The 20,054-nt window shown below is 37.4% G+C and overlaps 1 protein-coding gene and 1 pseudogene across 2 annotated transcripts in view; both read right to left on the reverse strand.

Moving 5' to 3' along the window:
- LOC149826698 (chromatin structure-remodeling complex protein BSH-like) overlaps nt 1-20,054 on the reverse strand; it is a 49,396-nt gene that overhangs the window by 21,407 nt on the left and 7,935 nt on the right. For both annotated transcript variants that reach the window (XM_090020109.1, XM_090020110.1), the window contains exons 3-9: nt 11,661-11,755; nt 9,229-9,300; nt 9,056-9,103; nt 8,691-8,774; nt 5,265-5,303; nt 4,942-5,030; nt 4,667-4,729 (exon numbers count right to left, since the gene is read on the reverse strand). In XM_090020109.1, the coding sequence (XP_089876235.1) occupies nt 4,667-4,729; nt 4,942-5,030; nt 5,265-5,303; nt 8,691-8,774; nt 9,056-9,103; nt 9,229-9,300; nt 11,661-11,755 (490 nt within the window). The remainder of the gene's footprint in view (nt 1-4,666; nt 4,730-4,941; nt 5,031-5,264; nt 5,304-8,690; nt 8,775-9,055; nt 9,104-9,228; nt 9,301-11,660; nt 11,756-20,054) is intronic.
- Nucleotides 839-2,398, reverse strand: LOC149826699 (protein CYPRO4 pseudogene; annotated as a pseudogene).

Below are 20,054 nucleotides of genomic sequence, written 5' to 3' on the forward strand. Positions count from 1 at the left end.
TATATTAGATGTTATTTGTAATTTTGCTTTTATAATGGGGCTTGGTTGTAATTATGCTTTTAAGCCTCTCTCTATTTAACATAGAGAGAGGCCCTAATAACGATTATCGAGTTCTCTCTTCCTGTGTAGCCGTCTCTCTCTCTCTCTCTCTCTCTCTCTCTCTCTCTCTCTCTCTATATATATATATATATATATATATATATATATATATATATATATATATATATATATATAGGGTTCGGTGCATCTTCTACAGTGACAAAATAATATACATGAAAAACATGATGCATCTTTCCTGCACCAACACCAGTACCAAACCCTATAGGGTCAAGGTATGGTGATAAACAAGGAGGTCCGATTAGAACCTGGGTCAAATTCAAAAGCACTGACTAATATATGGAGCTGGGTATGGTTTATAAAATTTCATGGGGCCCGACCCCAGTTTCGACTAAGATACACAACTTTTCAATGTAAAAAATATAAATGATATTATTTTACTGGTTATGGTTAGAGTTTGGTTATGCAATTCCTATATGGTTATGTAATACCTATAAGAAAACATTTCTTCACCTGAACTTGTCTTCAGCTTGTATAATAGATGCGTTAAAACTTAAATGTCACCTAAGGTATCTGATGCTTGAAACTAGAACACAATCTAGATAAGGTCAAATTGTTAAACACATCAATATATAAATATGTGCACATCATATAAACCTATAGTAAACGCCAAACAGCCAATACAAACATCCAAATAACGACATTGCTTTCTATGTCAATTTCAGCAGGTATAAATCCAAAGAAAAGAGAACCTCATCAACCTACTCATAGAAACAATTCGTTAAACAATAACAGCATGCAAATCTCTTACCCAGGAAAACTGTCCTCCATGGAACTTGTTCTGGTCTGCCAAATGTGAATCAAGAGGGGTCAGCCAATCTTATTACCCATACGGCCAGCGAAGCCAGTCTTCGTCTTCCCATCTTTGTCAGTGAACAATGTGCAAATCAGGATCAAATACGTATCTGTTATTCCCAATATCCATTTCCCATCATAAGTTACATCAACATGAGTAATCGGAGACCCAAGTCCTGGAAATGCCGTCTTAGCCATCCTCATCGAACGATCTGAGTACAGACGGATCTTGCCATCAGTCGAACCAACCACAATGCACCCATCACCAGTGGTGGCAAAACACAGGAATTTGGTATTACTAGCAAATTGATGCCCATCTGCCCAGTGTAGAACAGGACCATCCAGTTGCTGGACCACCCCGTTGTGATCACGCATATCCCACCTACAAAGCCTCCTATCATCTAGACCCAAGAATGTCGATCCAGACGGATCTAATTGCGCGCCCTTGTTGTTGTTGGTTATATCTCGCATCGTTATCTCGGTGTTATCCTTAGCAAACTTCCATTCCGTCACTACCTTCCCAGGCTCAATATCCAATTGATGAATCCCAGTGGCATGTGGTTTTCCTTCTCCTGCTGGACTCATTAGAAGCATATTCGTCTCTGCCTTCATTAACAGAGCCTTCTTAGGGGTTTCAAAGGAAGAAGAAGAACCCAAGCCCTCAAACCTACCCTTGCCACTATTAAATTTCAGAGACCCCCTTGCCATGAATGCCATGACTCAAGTTCTTCGCGGCTTCGATACCCGAATCGCTCACCAAAAAACTGTAATCAAGCGCACCCATCGCGATACTCTGGATCCCTCTATTGGCAGCTTCCTCCAACTCTTCCAAGAGATCCTGCCTGTCTCTCACCGGCGTATAGGCCTCCTTGAAGCTCTCCTCCACGTCCTCCCACATCAAATCGTTGGCCTCCTTCGGATCAAACCAACCCCTGAAGTCCTTCCCGTAGACATCCTCCTTGTTGGACGCCTCTGTCTCGTGCAGATTCTCGAACGAACAGTTCTGAAACTCGGCAAGGAAGACCCTGTAATCCTCCGGCGTGAAGAACTTCAGCGCCCAGACACCATCGCACACGAAATCGACGTGTCGCTGGTCGTCGAACATCTTCATCTGCAGCGCCCGGCGACACCAGCCCTCGGACCTTGGAGCCCACCTTGAGAACCCACCTCCGCTGGAACTTGGGCTTGCCCTTGACCTTGATGGAGCCGTCGGCAGCGTCTCCGTTCTCGTCGACGAAGGCATAGGTCGTGAGCTTCTCGGAGATGATCCATTTGGCGCTGGGGGGTTTCAACCGATGTGCAGGTAGAGCTTCACGGCGTTCGTAACGCGAGGCACGTTAGCGTACTTGAGCTTCAAGGCCTTGAGTGTGGCGTTGATCTCGTCGAGGGATGAAGGCGACGGGGAATTGGGGTTTGGGGTATTGAGTGGAGCCCCCACCTGTACATAACGCTGGTGAGAGGGCTGCCAGGGACCCGAAAGCTCCATCGGCGGACCCTCGAGGCCCTCCGCCTCATGCGATGGAACACCCCCACCGTCCGTGGCATGCTCCAGCAGGTCTTTCTCTCTCTCTCTCTGAATGAATTGACGAATAAATAAGATTAAAAGTGAGAGGCGTATACGCCTCACCTTGAGGCGCGCCTCGCCCCAAGGCGTGCGCCTCAAGGCGTATGAGGCGCACGCCTTGGGGCATTTGCGCTTTATGCTTGCGCCTCAAGGCACAAAGGCCCTCGCCTTGAGGCGAGGCGCGCTTTTTGCGCGTTGAGGCACGCTTTTAATAACACTGGTTGTAACGGCTTCTATAGCATGATATTCCACCTTTATACTCAATCTAACCACTGTCCTCTACTTCCAACTTGACCAAATAACAAGATGTAATCCAAAATAAAACCTTATAGTCTGTTACAAATCTCCTTGTACTTGGATCTTTTGCACAATCAGCAACAAGATAAACCATAAAAATGATAGACATGTCTGGTGGTATAGCATGTTGCCTTTTGTAAACCAAGCCATCTAAGATAGTGCCTTGATATGTCACAAGATCCTCTTAAAAACTTCCATGAATTGAGAAAATTAACTGCATATACAAGATCCAGCCTGATAAATGCTATGCATTCAAGTGCCCCAACAATACTTCCGCCTTTTTGGCTGATCAAGTAAATCATCTCCTTTCTAAGCGTCTATTAATTTGGTACCTTCAGTCAGTAGAGTCTTGACTAGTTTGTGTTTAAGCATCCCATGTCACTAAAAGAAGGTCCTAGGCATATTTACATCGAGTGAGAACTAAAGAATCCTTTGTTTGATCAACTTGCATTCCAAGGAAATACCTTATAACCCCAAATCCTTTGTGGAACCGGTCATGAAGAGTTCTCTTCAATTCTTGAACTCTCACAACATTATTTCCTGTTACAACAACATCAATGTAGACAAGAACAATGGTAATGCCTTTATAATCACAGTGAACAGAAAAAGAATAGTCACATTGACTTCATACAAAGCCACGTGACTTAATCACACCACTGGAAATCTCAAACCATGTTCTGGATGCCCTCTTCAGCCTATAGATGGCCTCTTGAGCTTGAGAACAGTTTTTGAAGGTCTACTTCCGGGTAACCTCAAGGGTGTTTCATATATACCTCCTCTTGTAAGAAGTCGTGAAGAAATACATGTACATCACATCTAGAGGGTCAGATGTGTAAAAAAATTAAAAATTTTCATTAGGGGGTTTTGGAACCCGCTCAAGTAGCAAACATTTCCCCATATGTGTGTGTGTGCTTGTGTGTGTGCATATGTGTGTGTGTGAGAAAACAAACAAATGACAATGAAAGAGAGAAAAGGAATTAGAGTAAAGAAAAGAACAATATAAGGAGAAAATCACATTGTAAATGACAAAGACACAGAAATATGAGGTGAAAAAAGGCTTGGCTGAAGACTGCTGAAATCAGCGATAATGTCAGCAGTCCTTTTTGCAGGAAGAATAAGGAAATACTTAGACCCAACACAATGATTCGTGATCAGATTTAACAATGCCTTTTTTCAATTATCCAGTCCAAGTTTCCTTTTTTTATAATAACAGAGCCAAACTAAGGATAGAGAGAAATCTGGACAGAAAATATTGAATAGGAACAAAAAAGAGAAACAAGACAGGATCTTTTAGAGAATGAGTAAGGCTAGACAAAGAAAGACTTGACAAAAGGGAAAGATTGGATGCAAAAGAAAAGGGAAGAAACTTAACTTGAGAAAAAGATTGATGTAGCATCCTTAGATTGCTAGGGTCTTATCTCTCGTCTGGTTCTGATACCATGTGGAAGCCATTGAGAATCGTGCCCTAAAAGAAGAGAGAGAGACTTTAGGCAGAAATAGGAGGTGCCCTAAAAGAAGAGATAGAGAAAATAGTAGAGAGAGAGAGATACTTTAGGCAGAAATAGGAGGCGCTTTTGGATTAGGGTATACGCTCCGCTATGGTATATTTATATATAAAAACAGCTGGACAGAAATGCCCCTATTAGTAATACATGCTGGAATCTCAAGTCCCATTCTAACTTGAACAACAGTAAAGCCCTTATACACTATTGCATAACATAACACACACCCTTAACAGAACAAGCATTTTTAAAGCAGAAATCATAACAAATATGAACATCATAGATAAAGCATCATCATAAATATGCAAAGTATGATATACATGGAAGCAATCTTATGCAAGGTATGAACTCGTATGAAAGAAAACAGTAAAAGAACTCAAAGAAAATTTACCTAACAACACTAGATTTAGTTCCGAATAATTTCATTAAGTCGAAAGCAGCACCCCCCAGCTTACTGCAGACAACCATACATATTAGAATAACCGTCTACAGGAAAAGCACGCAAATAGAAAGCATCCATTACAATGTTTGAAATTGACTTGAAAGTAGAAAATGTATTATGAGTGCAACAGACTAGACAGCATTTAATAATCCCTTTTAAGTATTCACATCATTTCCTTCAATCTCATTCCAGTTCTCTCCTAAACTTGAAAATGAATAACAAACCTAGCAGAAACATGTTCAACCCCTCGCTCACGGCGACCCTTTTTGCCTACTCTTGTCTCCCTTGCAGAAACAACACTTTGAATTGCGACCTAGAAAATTAACAAATCCTAAATAAATGCACCTGTTGGATAAACCAATATAAACATTAACAGGAAAAAAGATATATAGAAAACGTCAGTATGCTCAAATTTAGTGTCCTCAAATTAGCACATTGATGACAAAATGTAACAGAGAAAAGAAAAAAGGTTAGTTCACACACAATAAGCACACAAGAGAAATGTGCATAGATAGCTGGTTCATTGAGGACAAGTCTAGCAATGTACCTCATAAAGTTGCTGCCTGATAGCAACTGCAATAGCGGGCTGCAAAATGCATCATTGGAAAGTCAGACGTGAGGCTTCTCTTAATAATATACCCTCTTCATCAACTAACGTACATGAGGCTTCTATTAATTTGAGGAAGTATGCCTGTTTCTCTTATAAAAGAGCAAAATATAATGTGTCTTTGACTACTGTTACAAGAATTGCTAAAGTGGCCAAAAGGAATCTTTTCATCCTAATTTAATTTTCTTTTAAATTTTGAGATGTAAATGAAATTTGTAATATTTCTCAAGCAAGACGGTATAAAGGTAGTTTTAACATGAAACAGGGTCAACTCAATAGCTGGCTGGTTTTTGTTAATTTTCACAAAAACTTGGGCAGTAAAATGTTTTTTTTGTCCAAAAAGGTTGGTAGTTTCTTGTAATTTCAAGTAAAAGGTGGATAATAGACAAATTTTTTTCATCTTGAAGTGATTTTATGGTTACCAAAGGATGAAAAATTGCATGGTTGATTTCACTACATAATAAAGCATTCATGTACCTATACTCAAGCTACTATAATAAAGCGACATCCAAAAATGAATAAAAAAATAATAATAGAGATGATCCCGATACAAAACATGATGATTAAGCGACAAAAAATAACTTTTATTTTGTAGAAGTAGATGAAATAAAATTTAGACGCATACACCACCCCAAACTCAAGATATGGATTAGAGATAGCAGAAAAAATTTAACTCTCAGGATAAAGAAAGAGGCTTTAAAAAAGTTTGCAAGCTGCAAGAGTTACGACAAGACAAGGAAATCTGACTGCACCTTCCAACAACTCCCTTGGAAAGTAATAATCCACAAGATGTATCCACAATCATGAAATATGCCATTACCAACAACCATGATGCTGTAATTCTAGTTAATACAATATAACATAGAAACATCCACTACCCATATAAAAAAGAAGCCTATTTCACATGGATACTGCTACGGGAATGGGACACAATGCAGATACGATTGGTAATTCTCAAAAATTAGGACATTGTGATACACATGCACACACGTGCTCTCTCTCTCTCTCTCTCTCTCTCTCTCTCTCTCTCTCTCTCTCTCTCTCTCTCTCTCTCTCTCTCTCTCTCTCTCTCTCTCTCTCTCTCTCACACACACACACACACATATGCATCTATGTCACATGGGTGCAGGTGCGGGTGTGGAGGTGGGGGCGGGGGTGCTGCACTTTAAAAAAACTTGGGTGTGGGGGTGCGGCAAATATATATATATATATATATATATATATATATATATATATATATATATATATATATATATATATATAAGCCCAAAAGTTGGACATAAATGACCCTGGGTGCGTTGACTGCACCCAGGGTCAAGTTGACTGCATCGGGTGCGGGTGAGGGTGCGGCACCTAGTTGAAGAGTCCCTGTGACATAGATATGCATTTATATCTTAACCAAAAGCAATAAAACATGAATATCATCTCAACTGTCAAGTTCAAACTCTTGAATAACAACTCTAAATCACTATAATTGAAAACATCAAACAATAAACCTATGTTAAAACTGAAGTGTAATGTAATTGATGAAAACTTTTAAAAGAAAAATAACAGCTGAATATAAAATAAGTAATCAAGATCACAAGGAAATAGATAAAGTTAGTGACACAATGTTGACTATGTCCACCACCGGTTTGATTATGTCCATGAAGGTTTTGGTGCGTCCGAGGATATGCATGCTAAGTGAAGTGTTTGTGTGACACAGCAAGGAGATGAAGCCAAAAAATCCAAAGAAGGTAGCAGAATTGTTTAGCTTCAGTATTATTAAGCCTCGAGTTCTTAGCAGTTAAATAATGAAGTCAAATTTCATTATACATAAATGGAGACATAACTCTTGATAAAGAGATGCTTCTATCAATATCACAAATCTCATTCACTAGAAAATCCTAAGGGGAAAACTCGTGACTTTAGGGCATGTTTGGAAACAAGAAAATGGTAGGAAAATGCAAGTAGGAAAGAAAAAATGGCAGCTTTTCCAACCATTCCAGACGAGAGAAAAATTTGAAAGGAAAGTTTTTATAAAAAGTGTGCTTTTTTATAGGAAAAATTCTTGCACCTGGGGGCTGGAAGGAAAAAGGTGGAGGAATTTTTCCTATCAAAAATTCTTTTTGACTAGGGCAACCATTCACCCGCAACACATTTCATCCCATGGGCTGCCACAAGAAGAGCTTCCTCCATCTTCATCTTCCTCCCACCCACCACCATTTCCAGGTCTCTCTCTCTCTCTCTCTCTCTCTCTCTCTCTCTCTCTCTCTCTCTCTCTACACAAACAAGTGAAAATTTTTCATTTAGAAAAGTTATCATATCAAAACTTCTCATAGGAAAAATTTTCTTTTCCTGTGAGAATTTTTCTTGCTTCCAAATGTGCCCTTAGGAAAAAAAATCTTCTTGGAAAAATTCGGAAAGTATATATATATATATATATATATATATATATATATATATATATATATACATATATATTACAGAAACTGTTTTTATCGCGCAAATATATTGTGATAGAAAGCAATATTTTTCAAATAGGAGATATTTTGAAAATGTCACATTCTTTTGACATTATATTGACTCTCAAAAATATCACAATAAAATCATGATATTTTCAAAATTTCAGCAATATTGGCGAGATAGGTTCTACATAACAAATTAATTATAATATAACTGAAATGTCTAGTAAAATAGCAGTCTATCTTTTATGAGACATAAACACCACCATGTACATGTATGTGTTCATCTATGTCACAGGGATTCGGCTAGGAGGGTGCCGCACCCGCGTCGACGCGACTCGACGCGGGTGCGGGTGCGGGTGCCGCACCGGGTGCGGTCAACTCGATCCTGGGTGCGTTGACCGCACCCAGGATCATTAATGTCCATTTTTAAAAAAAAAAAAATTGCCCAAATGGGCTTCGAATTTTTTTTTAAAAAACTTTATGCTAGTCTGTCAGCTGCCTAGCATAAAGTAAGTTTTTCAGTTTTCACGCACAGCTGCTGACAGCAGCTGTCAGCACAGCTGCAGCAGCTGCCTGTCAGCTGCTGACAGCAGCTGCCTGACAGCTGCAAAGTTTAAAAAAAAAACCCCGCCTATTCCCCAACCCCCTTTATATATATATATTACTTATTACATTTTTGCCCCTGCCGCACCCCCGCACCCGGGTTTTTTGGAAGTGCCGAATCCCCGCACCCGCACCCGCGCCCGCACCCGCACCCATGTGACATAGGTGTTCATGCATTTGTGAGTGTGTGTGCCACAGAGAGAGAGAGAGAGAGCACTTTACCATTGAAAAACTTTATTTCAATCCAACAAAAAGGAACTACAAGCATCACGAGAGAAACTAAGGTCCAACTTAAAGCACAATGAACAATTATTACCCCAACTTCCGGGTCTCCAATGTCCAATTCCTTACAAAATGTCCTCGCAAACTCTTCAGGATCACTCTCAAAATTGTTAATATCCTGAAATTTATAAAAAGGTGTAGAATAAAACCACGAATGATTTTGCAGAATGGGCAAACAGATGAAAGCTCAAAATATACAGAAAAAAAATCCTAGAAGACACACTCAGTCAGAGTCGTAATCCTGCTCTGCGGCATTGCTGGATCTGGGGATTCCAGCAACTTATACTACTATTCACCAAACAAACAAACAACGGAAACATAAAAAACATCCTAAAATAGTATCAAGCCCATTCAATTCTGATAATCTGCAATGCATCACATAGATGTCATCTTTCTTACCCAGAGAAACTGATCTCGTATGACTGTGTTATTTAAACGAAGGTCAAGCTGCATTTACAGAAGCACCCGAAAAAAAAATTAGAACAAAAATAAAAGATGTAGTTGGGAAAATTCAAACTACACAAAATGGAAAATCACCAGTAAAAAGAACAGTTATTAATAACCAGCCTTACCTTGAGAGGCAAGATTTTTTCACCTATGTTCATTTCTTGTCCTTCATATGATCGAAACTCTGTCAGCTGTGACTGGAACCAGCAGATTATGTTGTTAGTCATTCCGGGTCAGTACAGTTGACATAGCAAACTTACAGAAGACAGGCCCACTCTACAGATCTGGATCCCAAGATGCCTGATCCATCTACCTTCCTAGACCCATGTTCCCTTTACATCAATTACAGAACTAAACTCTCATATCATGGTGTAGGGTCATAACAGTGTGATGCTGGTTAGAAATGTGCTGACAAGTATACCTTCTTTTCTTGTGTTCCTTTAAGATTCCTAGAATAATTGAGATGAAGACATCTAGAAGATGTGGCTATTCATGTCGAAAGGTGTAGAAAATGAAAATGCAGCCAATTTGGTTAATTGGAATATGGTTACTCTCCCCATTGAATCGAGCGGACCAGGAATATGACGTCTATGATGAATCATGCTCTTTTGGCCAAATGTTGGCTGTTTCTTTGCATGGAAGGAAACCCTGGACCATGCGCATGAAAAAAAAATATAAGTTACAGAGGGTTCTTGAAGGTGGAAGATGAGTAATAAATGGAAATGCAGTTCTAGAATGTTGCTTGATGTTTGAGGGTTCTAGGATAATTCTCAATTAGGCAAAACAATTCAAGAGTCATATTAGGACTCAATTAGGCAATGGGAATGCCCTGAAGTTTTAGTCTGATTCTTGGCTTACCACATCTGCCTTAATGCCACCTTTATGTCTTACCTAAAATATGGAACTTTTTGGATAGTTCTTAGCGAATGTTGGCAGCAGGATGAAGATTGGTCTGGGCAGTTCAGGAGAGACTTTAAAGAAAATGCAATGGAAGACAAGCTTAACCTATTGCAGCACTTTGTTGTGTCCAACCCAGGATATGGATGAGGCATTATGGTGTTGCAGTGGATCTACGACAATCACAGTCACATTTTTTACAGATCTCAGCTGGAACAGTGTGATATTGTGGCCTAATATGCCACTGGGGACCAAGCCCCTCTCCTACAGCGCCTACTTTCACTTGGTAATCTACATAGACAAGGTACACACAGATAAAGCTCATGAAAAAAGGAATTCAAGGAGCTAATAGATGTATCATGTGAGTCAAGGAGGTGGAATCAATGGACCATGTGATTTGGAGTTGTGAGACTATCCAAAGCCTACTGAAACTTGCATGGCCCGATCTACAAGTATGTCTTCATAAACTTTTCTGCATTAGGGATCTAACAATGGAGCCAGCGAGTGTAAACAGAAGTAAGCATTGGGAGAAAGTATGGAAATGATGGCTTCTAACTTCATGGAGGGCTATTTGGAAACACCTTCAACAAGAAATTCTCTAATATTTTGTTAGTTCACAAAATTATCCAGTTCGAAGTTCTTCTATGTGCAGCATCTAGGTGGCCTAAGAGCAACCTATCATGGTTCGGTCCCATGTATTCTTCTTTGGTGTCACTTTATTTGGCTAATGTTGGAGGATGACTCGTCATCTTATGGTTTGTAATATTTCTATTCCACTTGCATGAATACAATTACTTTTTTCTCTCTCAAAACATATGTTCCACACTATGAGATTGATTATTTTTTCATGCTAAAAATGGTTCATGCATTATGTGATTGAATATGTTTGGCAAATCTAAGAATTTATAACCATCATTACATTACTAAGTACAAGCTTCTAAATGTGAAGTGCAACGATACATTTAACATTGGCATGCACATATACTACGGTTATTACTCTTTTATGTATGTCAGAAATTAAATCATGAAAATTGCTATCTTAAAGCCGCAACTTATGAATAACCAGTTCAAGTCACGATTATCAATACATCTTTATATTTACACATATAACATCAAATAAAGAAATACATCTTTATATTTACACATATAACATCAAATAAAGAAAATAAGTATTCATTCTGAACAAGGATAGACTTTGTTGGACATGATATTTACCACGTCACCTGTCATAGAATGTCCTATACTCGTCCATATCCTATCATCTTGACATGGGATAGAAACATAGATGGGAGCATCCAAGTGTGACCGAGGATTTAGCAAACAAAAGAACATGACAACATCAATGTTTCACACTTTTAATCCAATTCAGATGAGTGATTTTCATCATAAGATGAACATATTAATGATGGTCAATAAAAAACATAAAAGAATATAGATCACATTTGCAAAATTATTGAGATAAAGGGAAAAGAAAGTAAGAAACTAGAATTCCAATTACGTAATAAATCATGCATGCACTTGAATACAGTGCAATAGGTGTAATGAATGCTTGAGTCAATAAAAACACAAAAGAATATATATCACATTTGCAAAATTAGTCATAAAGGGAAAAGAAAGTAAGAAACTAGAATTCCAACTATATCATAAATCATGCACCCACTTGAATAGACTGTGCAATAGGTGTAATGAATGCTTGAGGCAATTTCAAATCCTTAACCGTCCTCCTTGCAAACACCACCACTTCTGAATCCGGATCTTCATAGAAACACCAAAATATGAATTAGGGAAATATTTGACAAAAAATTAAAATTTTGATTGATAGCAAAATAATTTCAAGGCCAAACATCAAATTTTGCTGCAGATTTGTTTTCCAAGCAATGCATATTACTAGCATTATCATAACTGTGCATTTATTTTCTTAAAATCATGACATCAAAACGTCTACAGGAGCCTCAGAAGAATCTTAGCAATTAAGAAAAGAACAAAGTTGTGTTTAACCAAGATGAAGAACTAACATCTACAAAGTAAATGAAAAGGGGGGGGGGGGAATACAGCAAGCTAGGACTTTGAGCTTTTCACCCTTAGATTTTACCAATTATACAGTGACAATTAACTTTGCACCATCCAGAAGCACAAGTTCTGGCAATCTGAGGTCAAAACAATTATGAGGACTAACCCTAACCTTATCTCTGGCAATCTGAGGTCAAAACAATTATGAGGACTAACCCTAACCTTATCTCTGTTGTTGGTTACAGTAGACAAGAAGAAGGATGTCAAAGAAAAGAGAGCCTTAATCATCAATGTGGTTTGTCCAATAATGATTGGAAACATCCATGAGAGAGAGAGATCCTTGGTACAATAACTAATTTATTTGTTCCTCATATTAGACAAATTCCACATGAAACATTTCTCCACAGAAACAGGCCTTCTCAAGGTAGTCCTAGGAGGGAAAAAGCTCCTAATAGAGCCTTTAGCTCTACCTCTTGGTCCTCCTCTCGAAGAACTCACTCCTTCTCCTCTTCTTTTTGTGTCTGCGGCACTACTATTGGCATAAGCCACACCTTGTCTCTTCACTGGAGAACTTCCTACTTCTGATCGTAAGTTATGGGGTGGAGGATCAGAAGTAGGGAGCTCATCTTAGTAATACCTCATTTTTAACTCAATCATCTCTTTTTCTTGTCTTTTTCCAATCAGATCATCAAGTAATTGACGGCATTGCCATTTTACGGCATCTAGCAATTTTCTTGACGTGCATGCTTGCACATTATGATGTGTCCCGACTAAATGATGCTTTAACCGAGATATACCACCCAAAAAAATATTTTGGCAATAGTTGCATTTAATTCTTAATCGGTTTCACTCATTACCTGAGTGCACCATTGCCATGTCGGATCCTCCGATGCCATCTTCTCTCAAAAACACTCAATAACAAGCAAAGAATAGGGATTTTTTACCTTAACCCACTTGAATGGAAAAATGGGTGAAAATGCACTCTCACTTGAGAAAATTGCAAAAGCCATTTCTCTTGCGCAAGAATCAGCCCCCAAATGTGTAGAAGTCGGCGATCATCTAAATTGGAACCTAGGGTGTGTGGGTTCCCTTCCAAGAGCCCTAGCCCCATTCTCAAACCAATGAGGTTGATACCATTGACATTGGAATTACCACTTGGCCCTGTGTTGGTGTTGCAGAGATAAGAGTAATGAGGCTAACACCATTGATGCCTCCCCTAATTATGACCTACAAAACCATTACTCGTAGGCAGTCAACATCTCTGGCAGCCAACACTAACCTTGGTGGACTCAAACCCCCGATCAGCTAACGAAGTGGAAGAAGGTTTGAAAAGAGAAACCCTAGGCTCCTAGGGTGAGAAAAGTATGGATAATTAGATCAAACATCATATCTGAGCAAGTTGATAGGAGCAATACAAACAGACACAAGGATAATATTTGCTACCTTGTGGGTTCCAAACCCCCTAAAGAAACTCTTTCTTTTTCTTCTTTGCACATTTGACCCTCCGGATGTGATCTGCATGTTTGGTTTAGTATAAACCGGCATTAGATCATGTTTTTCCAAAGTGTGTCGGATTTTTTGGGGTTTGAAAATTTTGTGACCTATAATGTACCAAATATTCAATCATCAAAAAATCATAATTTTTATGTCGAAAAAATATGATCCAAATGTCAATCCCTACAATGTTGATCATGTTGAACACATCCATGAGAGTCAGATTTGGTCAAAACAATCTCCCTCTATGAATTTCAACTAGGGGGTTTGGGACCCACAAGGGAGTCAATATTTTTTCATACATACATATATATATATATAATTGATTGATACAACAAAGGAATTCATCTAGAAATACGAAGAATATTCATGTTTGTCACTTCAAGTGCTTTTTTTGGCATTCATCAAAAAGAAAAAATGAGCATGCAATTGTTGCAAATTTGACCAATTATGTCAAAAAAATTGATCCAAAGGTCATTGCCTACAATTTTGACTATGTTGACGCATCCATGAGAGTCAGATTTGGTCAAAACAACCTCCCTCTATGAGTTTCAAATAGGGGGTTTGGGACCCAAAAGGAGGCCAATATTTAAAGAAAGGGGAACATCCAAAATCTACAAAACTTTTTGTACCATCCCAATTTTTTCAATCTGGATGGTCTCTCTCTCTCTCTCTCTCTCTCTCTCTCTCTCTCTCTCTCTCTCTCTCTCTCTCTCTCTCTCTCTCTCTCTCAGCTGAACCCACACCCATCCTCTCCCTCTGTCATTCCTCAATAACCATGCCAGGGCCCAACCACCAGTGTAGGTGTCTGGGAATCGACCTCCTAGAATCTGACTACACATGGCTGGCCGTCAGAGTTACGTGTTTTTTTTTTGTCTTCACCTACGGATGGCCACCGAACAATCTCACACCGCCAGTGGGCTGTTGTTGGTTGGTCGTTAGGTAATTAATCATCGGCGGCCACCCACCGGTTGGCAGCTCCTAGCATCCAACCCTTGATGGCTGCCTGCCTGCCTGAGATAGGTTTCTTTTTTTTTCTTCTTTGTTTTTGGTTTCAGGTAGCCACCACCAGCGGACAGCCACCCAACAATCTGATGGCGCTGATAGGTGGGAAATTGTACATATATGTATACATAAAATAGTATATATTTTTATATATATAATATAGTATACGTATATGTATTGTACATATATATACATATATATGTATTTATATATATACATATTATATATATATATATGAATCACTAGAATATGAGTACTGAAATATGAGAACTGGAAATATAGCCATTTCCAACACCTTTTTTGAAAATCCAACCATGTGGATGTGCTTGGCATGATGAATTTGCTAGGAATCAATCATTGTATCGTGTATTTTAGATGAAAAAATATGATTTTTTAATGCTTGAATATTTATGAAGAATATGAGCCATTGATTTTAAAGACTTAAAAAAATCTCATTTATGCATCGAAATTGGATGATTCAAGAGTGTATTCTTATGAAACCAAGTATGTAGATCACATCTGTACTGTTAGATTCAAGAGAAAATAACAAAAATTCATAAAAAATGTGGTTCACACATTAGTTCTCATATTCTAGTGACTCATATATATATATATATATATATATATATATATATATATATATATATATATATAATATTGGACCAAGTTAACCATAGTTGACTTGATCCAATGGCTAAATTTCTAGCCGTTGGACTATGTCTAATGGCTAGAAATCTAGTCGTTGGAGAGGTCCTCTCTCTCCTTTGCCCTCTCTCTCTCTCTCTCTCTCTCTTTCTTTTAGCTCTTTTTGTCTCTCTTGTGTATATAAATAGGGATCTTCCCCCTTTGTAATGTTATGCTTTCTTGCAGATTGTGTTTCAATAAAATTAGTATTTTTTATATTTTTTGTGTATGCCCTTTGTGGCATTTGTGATTGTGCTCTTTGTAGCATTTGTGATTGTGCCCTTAGTGGCATTTATGCTTGTGCACTTTGAACTTGTTAGTAGACACTTTTTTTGTGCTTAAAGGTGTCATACCTCTCTTTATATGGTATCGGAGCTTGGCTCTTTTTGTGATTCTCATTTAAGTGCTCTTGTGTGAGTCATTGGTGGAGTGTTCGTGAGATCGTGATTGTGCAAGTGCTTGTGGATTGCGATCATGCATCTTTGAAGTTTTCAAGTGCTCGCGTGACACATTGGTGGAATGCTCTTATTCTCCTCTTTTGCTTCCTCCTTCCTTCTATCTATTTATCTCTTCACTTCTCTATTTTTGTAAAATAGATGACAATGAAAATGTCACCATTAAGCCTGTGAAACTCAATGGTTTTAAATATGTAACATGGGATTCTATTATAAAGCACATTATTTTAGAAAAAGGGTTGTAGGAACTAGTAGATGGATCTGACCCGAAACCTAAGCTGGTTTTCACCAAGGTATAAGGTGAGAAAGAGGTACCTTTAACGAAAAATGAGAAGACCAAAACTATAACCACTTATGAGAAGAAGTGGAAGGAATGGAAGATAACTTTGAAAAGAATTAGCTCTTCTAGAGCCAAAATGGCATTGTCCCGAAGATATAGAACTCTGTCAAAAACAAATGGATACAGAGCATTTTTATCAATTTATCAACGACCTAAGACCGAAATTTGAATCTACAAAATCAATTCTTCGACATAGAGGAAAAGTTTTTCCTATTGATGATGTTATAGAAGAATAGAGTATGGAGGAAAATAAATTGAAAAGGCGTGTAACTAAAAGTGAGGATGACTCGGTCTTGGCCGTCTCAAGACTGAGAAATTATATATGTGCATATAAATCACTTCATTATAAAAGACGAGGCAATGACTATAATAAAAGAAAATTTATTTGTCATCATTGCAATGAACCGGGACACATTAGGCCCCAATGTCCTAAACTAAGAGGGGCATATGAGAAGAAGGTTGCTTTTGTAGGCTCTCCACAAGAGTCAAGTGATATTTTTGCATAGATTCATCCATTGGAAGCATGTCGCTGGCTCAATTAGTGGAAGTTCTTCATCCATTTCTCAAGGGAGTGTCTTCTTCAACTACAGCTATTGTTTCATCTTATTCCAACCTTGGTAAATTTTCTTGACTTTTTTATTATGGTGTATCTTTTAACATGACCCTAAACAATGATATTTTATCTGAATATCATAACTCAAGTGTGTCAAATGTTTTTTACGGTTGATGGTACATCTCTTCAAATTGAAGGAATAGGGAATTTTGAAAAGGATCTTTCATACTAAAAAAGTTTTTTTATTCTAAAGGTTCATCAGATCCCTTAACTAAACTAAAAAACTTTTATCAGTCTCTCAAATATCTGATTATAGTTGTAATATTTTTTCCTTCAAATAAATGTTTGGTGCATGATCGTCAGCCAAGGAAGCTGATTGGGTAAGGCTATAGAGAATGAGGTCTCTACTATATGGATTTTTAGAGATATTTAAAGATGTTTTTTGTTGTAATGTTCAAAAATTAGATTTAAATATATGGCATAGAAGATTAGGACATCCAAATGTATCTAAAATCCAATACTTTCCAAATTTGGAAAATATTTGTAATTTATGAAAAGATTACCATTTAATGATAGAACTTTTGTTTCAACTAGACCACTTGAGCTTGTACAGTCAGATGTTTGGGATCCAACACATGTTTTATCTAAAGGTAGGTAGATACGCATATTATGTCATATTTATAGATGATTTTACTAGACATACTTGGATATACTTTCTAAAGCATAAATCTGAAGTCTTTTTTCATTTTCAAAACTTTCATAAATTGGTTAAAAATAGGCTTGAAAAAGAAATCCCTATATTTTAGAGTAATTTAGGGGAGAATTTATTTCAAAATGAATTTAAAAACTATCTTAATCTACACGACATCACACATCAAAGATCTTATCCTCACACACCACAACAAAATGGCTTAACTGAAAGAAAACATAGGCACATCATTGAAACTTCAAGGAGCTTATTTATTGTTAATCGTGTGCCGAAAACTTTTTTGGCATAAGTTGTCTTAACCTTTGTTTACCTTATAAATAGTATATCATCCTCTTCTTTACAAAATATTTTCCCTATTGAAAAACTTGTTAAACTCTCTTTTGACTATGCTAGATTATGAGTCTTTGGTTGCAAATGTTTTGTATTAACCAACAAAAATGACAAATTTTTCTTATGCCTTTTTTTGGTTATGCTGATAACCAAAAGGGATATCGGTGTTATGATCTTGAGAATGGAAAATTGTATATTTCTAGAAATGTAACTTTTTTGGAAAAAGAAAAATTCTTTGATAAAGAGCAATCTAAGGAAGTAACTGAGTATTCGTTCTTATTTCATCTTGGTTCCAACAAAGATGATGATGATTAATTGTGAATATGATTTTGAAAATGTTATTGAATCAAAAGATAGTGAGCTTCTTAAGGAAGAATCTCATGATGATCAAAGTTGTATACAATACTCTAGACGGGAACATCAAAAAACACCATGTGCACTTGAAAATTTTTCCAACTTGAATAAAAAAGAACTGCAAACTAGAGTTTCACAACCTTCATCAAAATTTGTATCTTATGACTCTTTTTCTTCCAAGTATCAAGCATGCATAACTCTAATACATTCATATATAGAACCCTCGTCTTATGCTCAAGCCAAAGATCACTCTGAATGGGTTAAAGCCATGAGGGTAGAACTAGATGCATTAGAAAAGGCTTATACTTGGTATATTTAAGATCTTTCATAAGGAAAGAAACACATGGGTTGTAGATGGATATATAAGATAAAAACCAACAACGATGGGACCCTTGAGATATACAAAGCTAAGATAGTCACAAAAGATATGCACAAAAATATGGTATAGATTATGAAGAAACCTTTGCACTAGTTGCCTGCACGACCATAGTTAAAACCCTCATTGTAGTTGCTTCAATTGAAAATTAGTCCATATATCAAATGGATGTTAAAAATGTCTTTTTAAATGGCAATCTTATAAAAGAAGTGTACATGGCGGCACCCTCAGGTATGAAAATACCTTAAGGGAAGGCTTTGTTAAATATATATATATTATTGTATATTATATATATATATATAATAGTTTTGTAATCTGGGGTATTTCTATCTTTTTACCTCTTGTAATTAGCACAGTCCACTAGGGACTGTTTTGTAATTTTTCCTTTTTTATTTTATGTTTTCTTTATTTAAATGACCAAGGGCTCTATGGTCATTAAGCCATAGGGTCGTTGGAACCTCATCCTAACTGTCATAAATATGACCATCGGGAGGTCCCAACAACTCTATGGGATCCTCCTCCTTGGTCCATTTGTTTTATAAATAGGGGCTAACAGCCCCTTTCAATGTAGTGCTTTCGAGAACTTTTTATCAATAACACAAATATTATTTTTATGTCTCTTGTTCCTCTTTGTGAGGATTGTGTATAGCCCTTAGTTGGCTCTTTGTATCTTGCCTACTAGTGGCTTTGTATTTGTGTGGTGCACTTTTTATTCTCCTTTGTGGCATCTCTCTTGTGCACTTAAGATTTCATTACATGGTATCAGAACCCTTTGAGTTTGTTTGATCTTGGAGGCTTTGTCTGTGGTGATCAAAGAACATGTTTGTGATAAAAGTTCTTTAGATAGCCTTTTTCTACTTTATCCAGTTCTCTTGTCGTTCCTCATGGAGCATGAATCAAGAGTTGAGCTCTCATTCAAACTCAACGGATCCAACTATATGATGTGGGCTTTGGCAATGAAAAATCACCTCAAAGGCAAGAAACTTTGGAGATTTGCGATAGGCACTACTCTCGAACCATCTTTGAAGCTCACCAAAGTCGAAGAAGGTGTTGAAAAACTCTTGAAAGAGAGGATCATACTAAGGCTATCCACGAACATCAATTTATGGTAGAAGATTGAAAAGCAATCATGCTAAGATTTTAGCATGGTTCATAAACAATGTTGACATAAAAATATGTGTCAATATTGTTAAGTCTAGAATAGTCAATGAAGCATGGTTCTTTCTTAAGGATATGTATACCCAAAAAGATCTTGTTAGACAATATTTTTGTTAAGACAAGATTAGAACCATGAAACAAGAAGACATGAATGTCTGTGATTATTTTAGTACCTTGTCTCCTCTTTGGGACGAATTAGCACTTTTTAAACCAGAATGGGTGGCTCCCGAAAATATTGAATTAAGAAGAAAGCAAATTGAGAAAGCACACTTTTTCAATTCATTGATGGTCTAAGACTGGAATTTTAACAAGTGAGATCCTTTCTTCTTCAAATGACTAAGGTCATGCCTATTGAAAATGCTCTTGCCGAGGTATGCCAAGAAGAAACATTTCTTGGCATGACTACTAAAAGTGAAGATGTTTTGGCCGTTACTAGTCCGGGCTTAAATGTAAGGGCTTGTAGACCCCCTCACTTTGTAAGACAAAAATAACTATAATAGTGGATATAGGAAGGGTGCTATTTATCGTTTTTATAATGAACCGGGACATTAAACTAGTTTGCCCAAAGCTTAAGGAACTTAAGGGC

The sequence above is a fragment of the Nuphar pumila genome, chromosome 10 (genome assembly GCF_984573655.1).
Source record: "Nuphar pumila chromosome 10, dmNupPumi1.hap1.1, whole genome shotgun sequence".
In the NCBI taxonomy this organism is placed as follows: domain Eukaryota; kingdom Viridiplantae; phylum Streptophyta; class Magnoliopsida; order Nymphaeales; family Nymphaeaceae; genus Nuphar; species Nuphar pumila.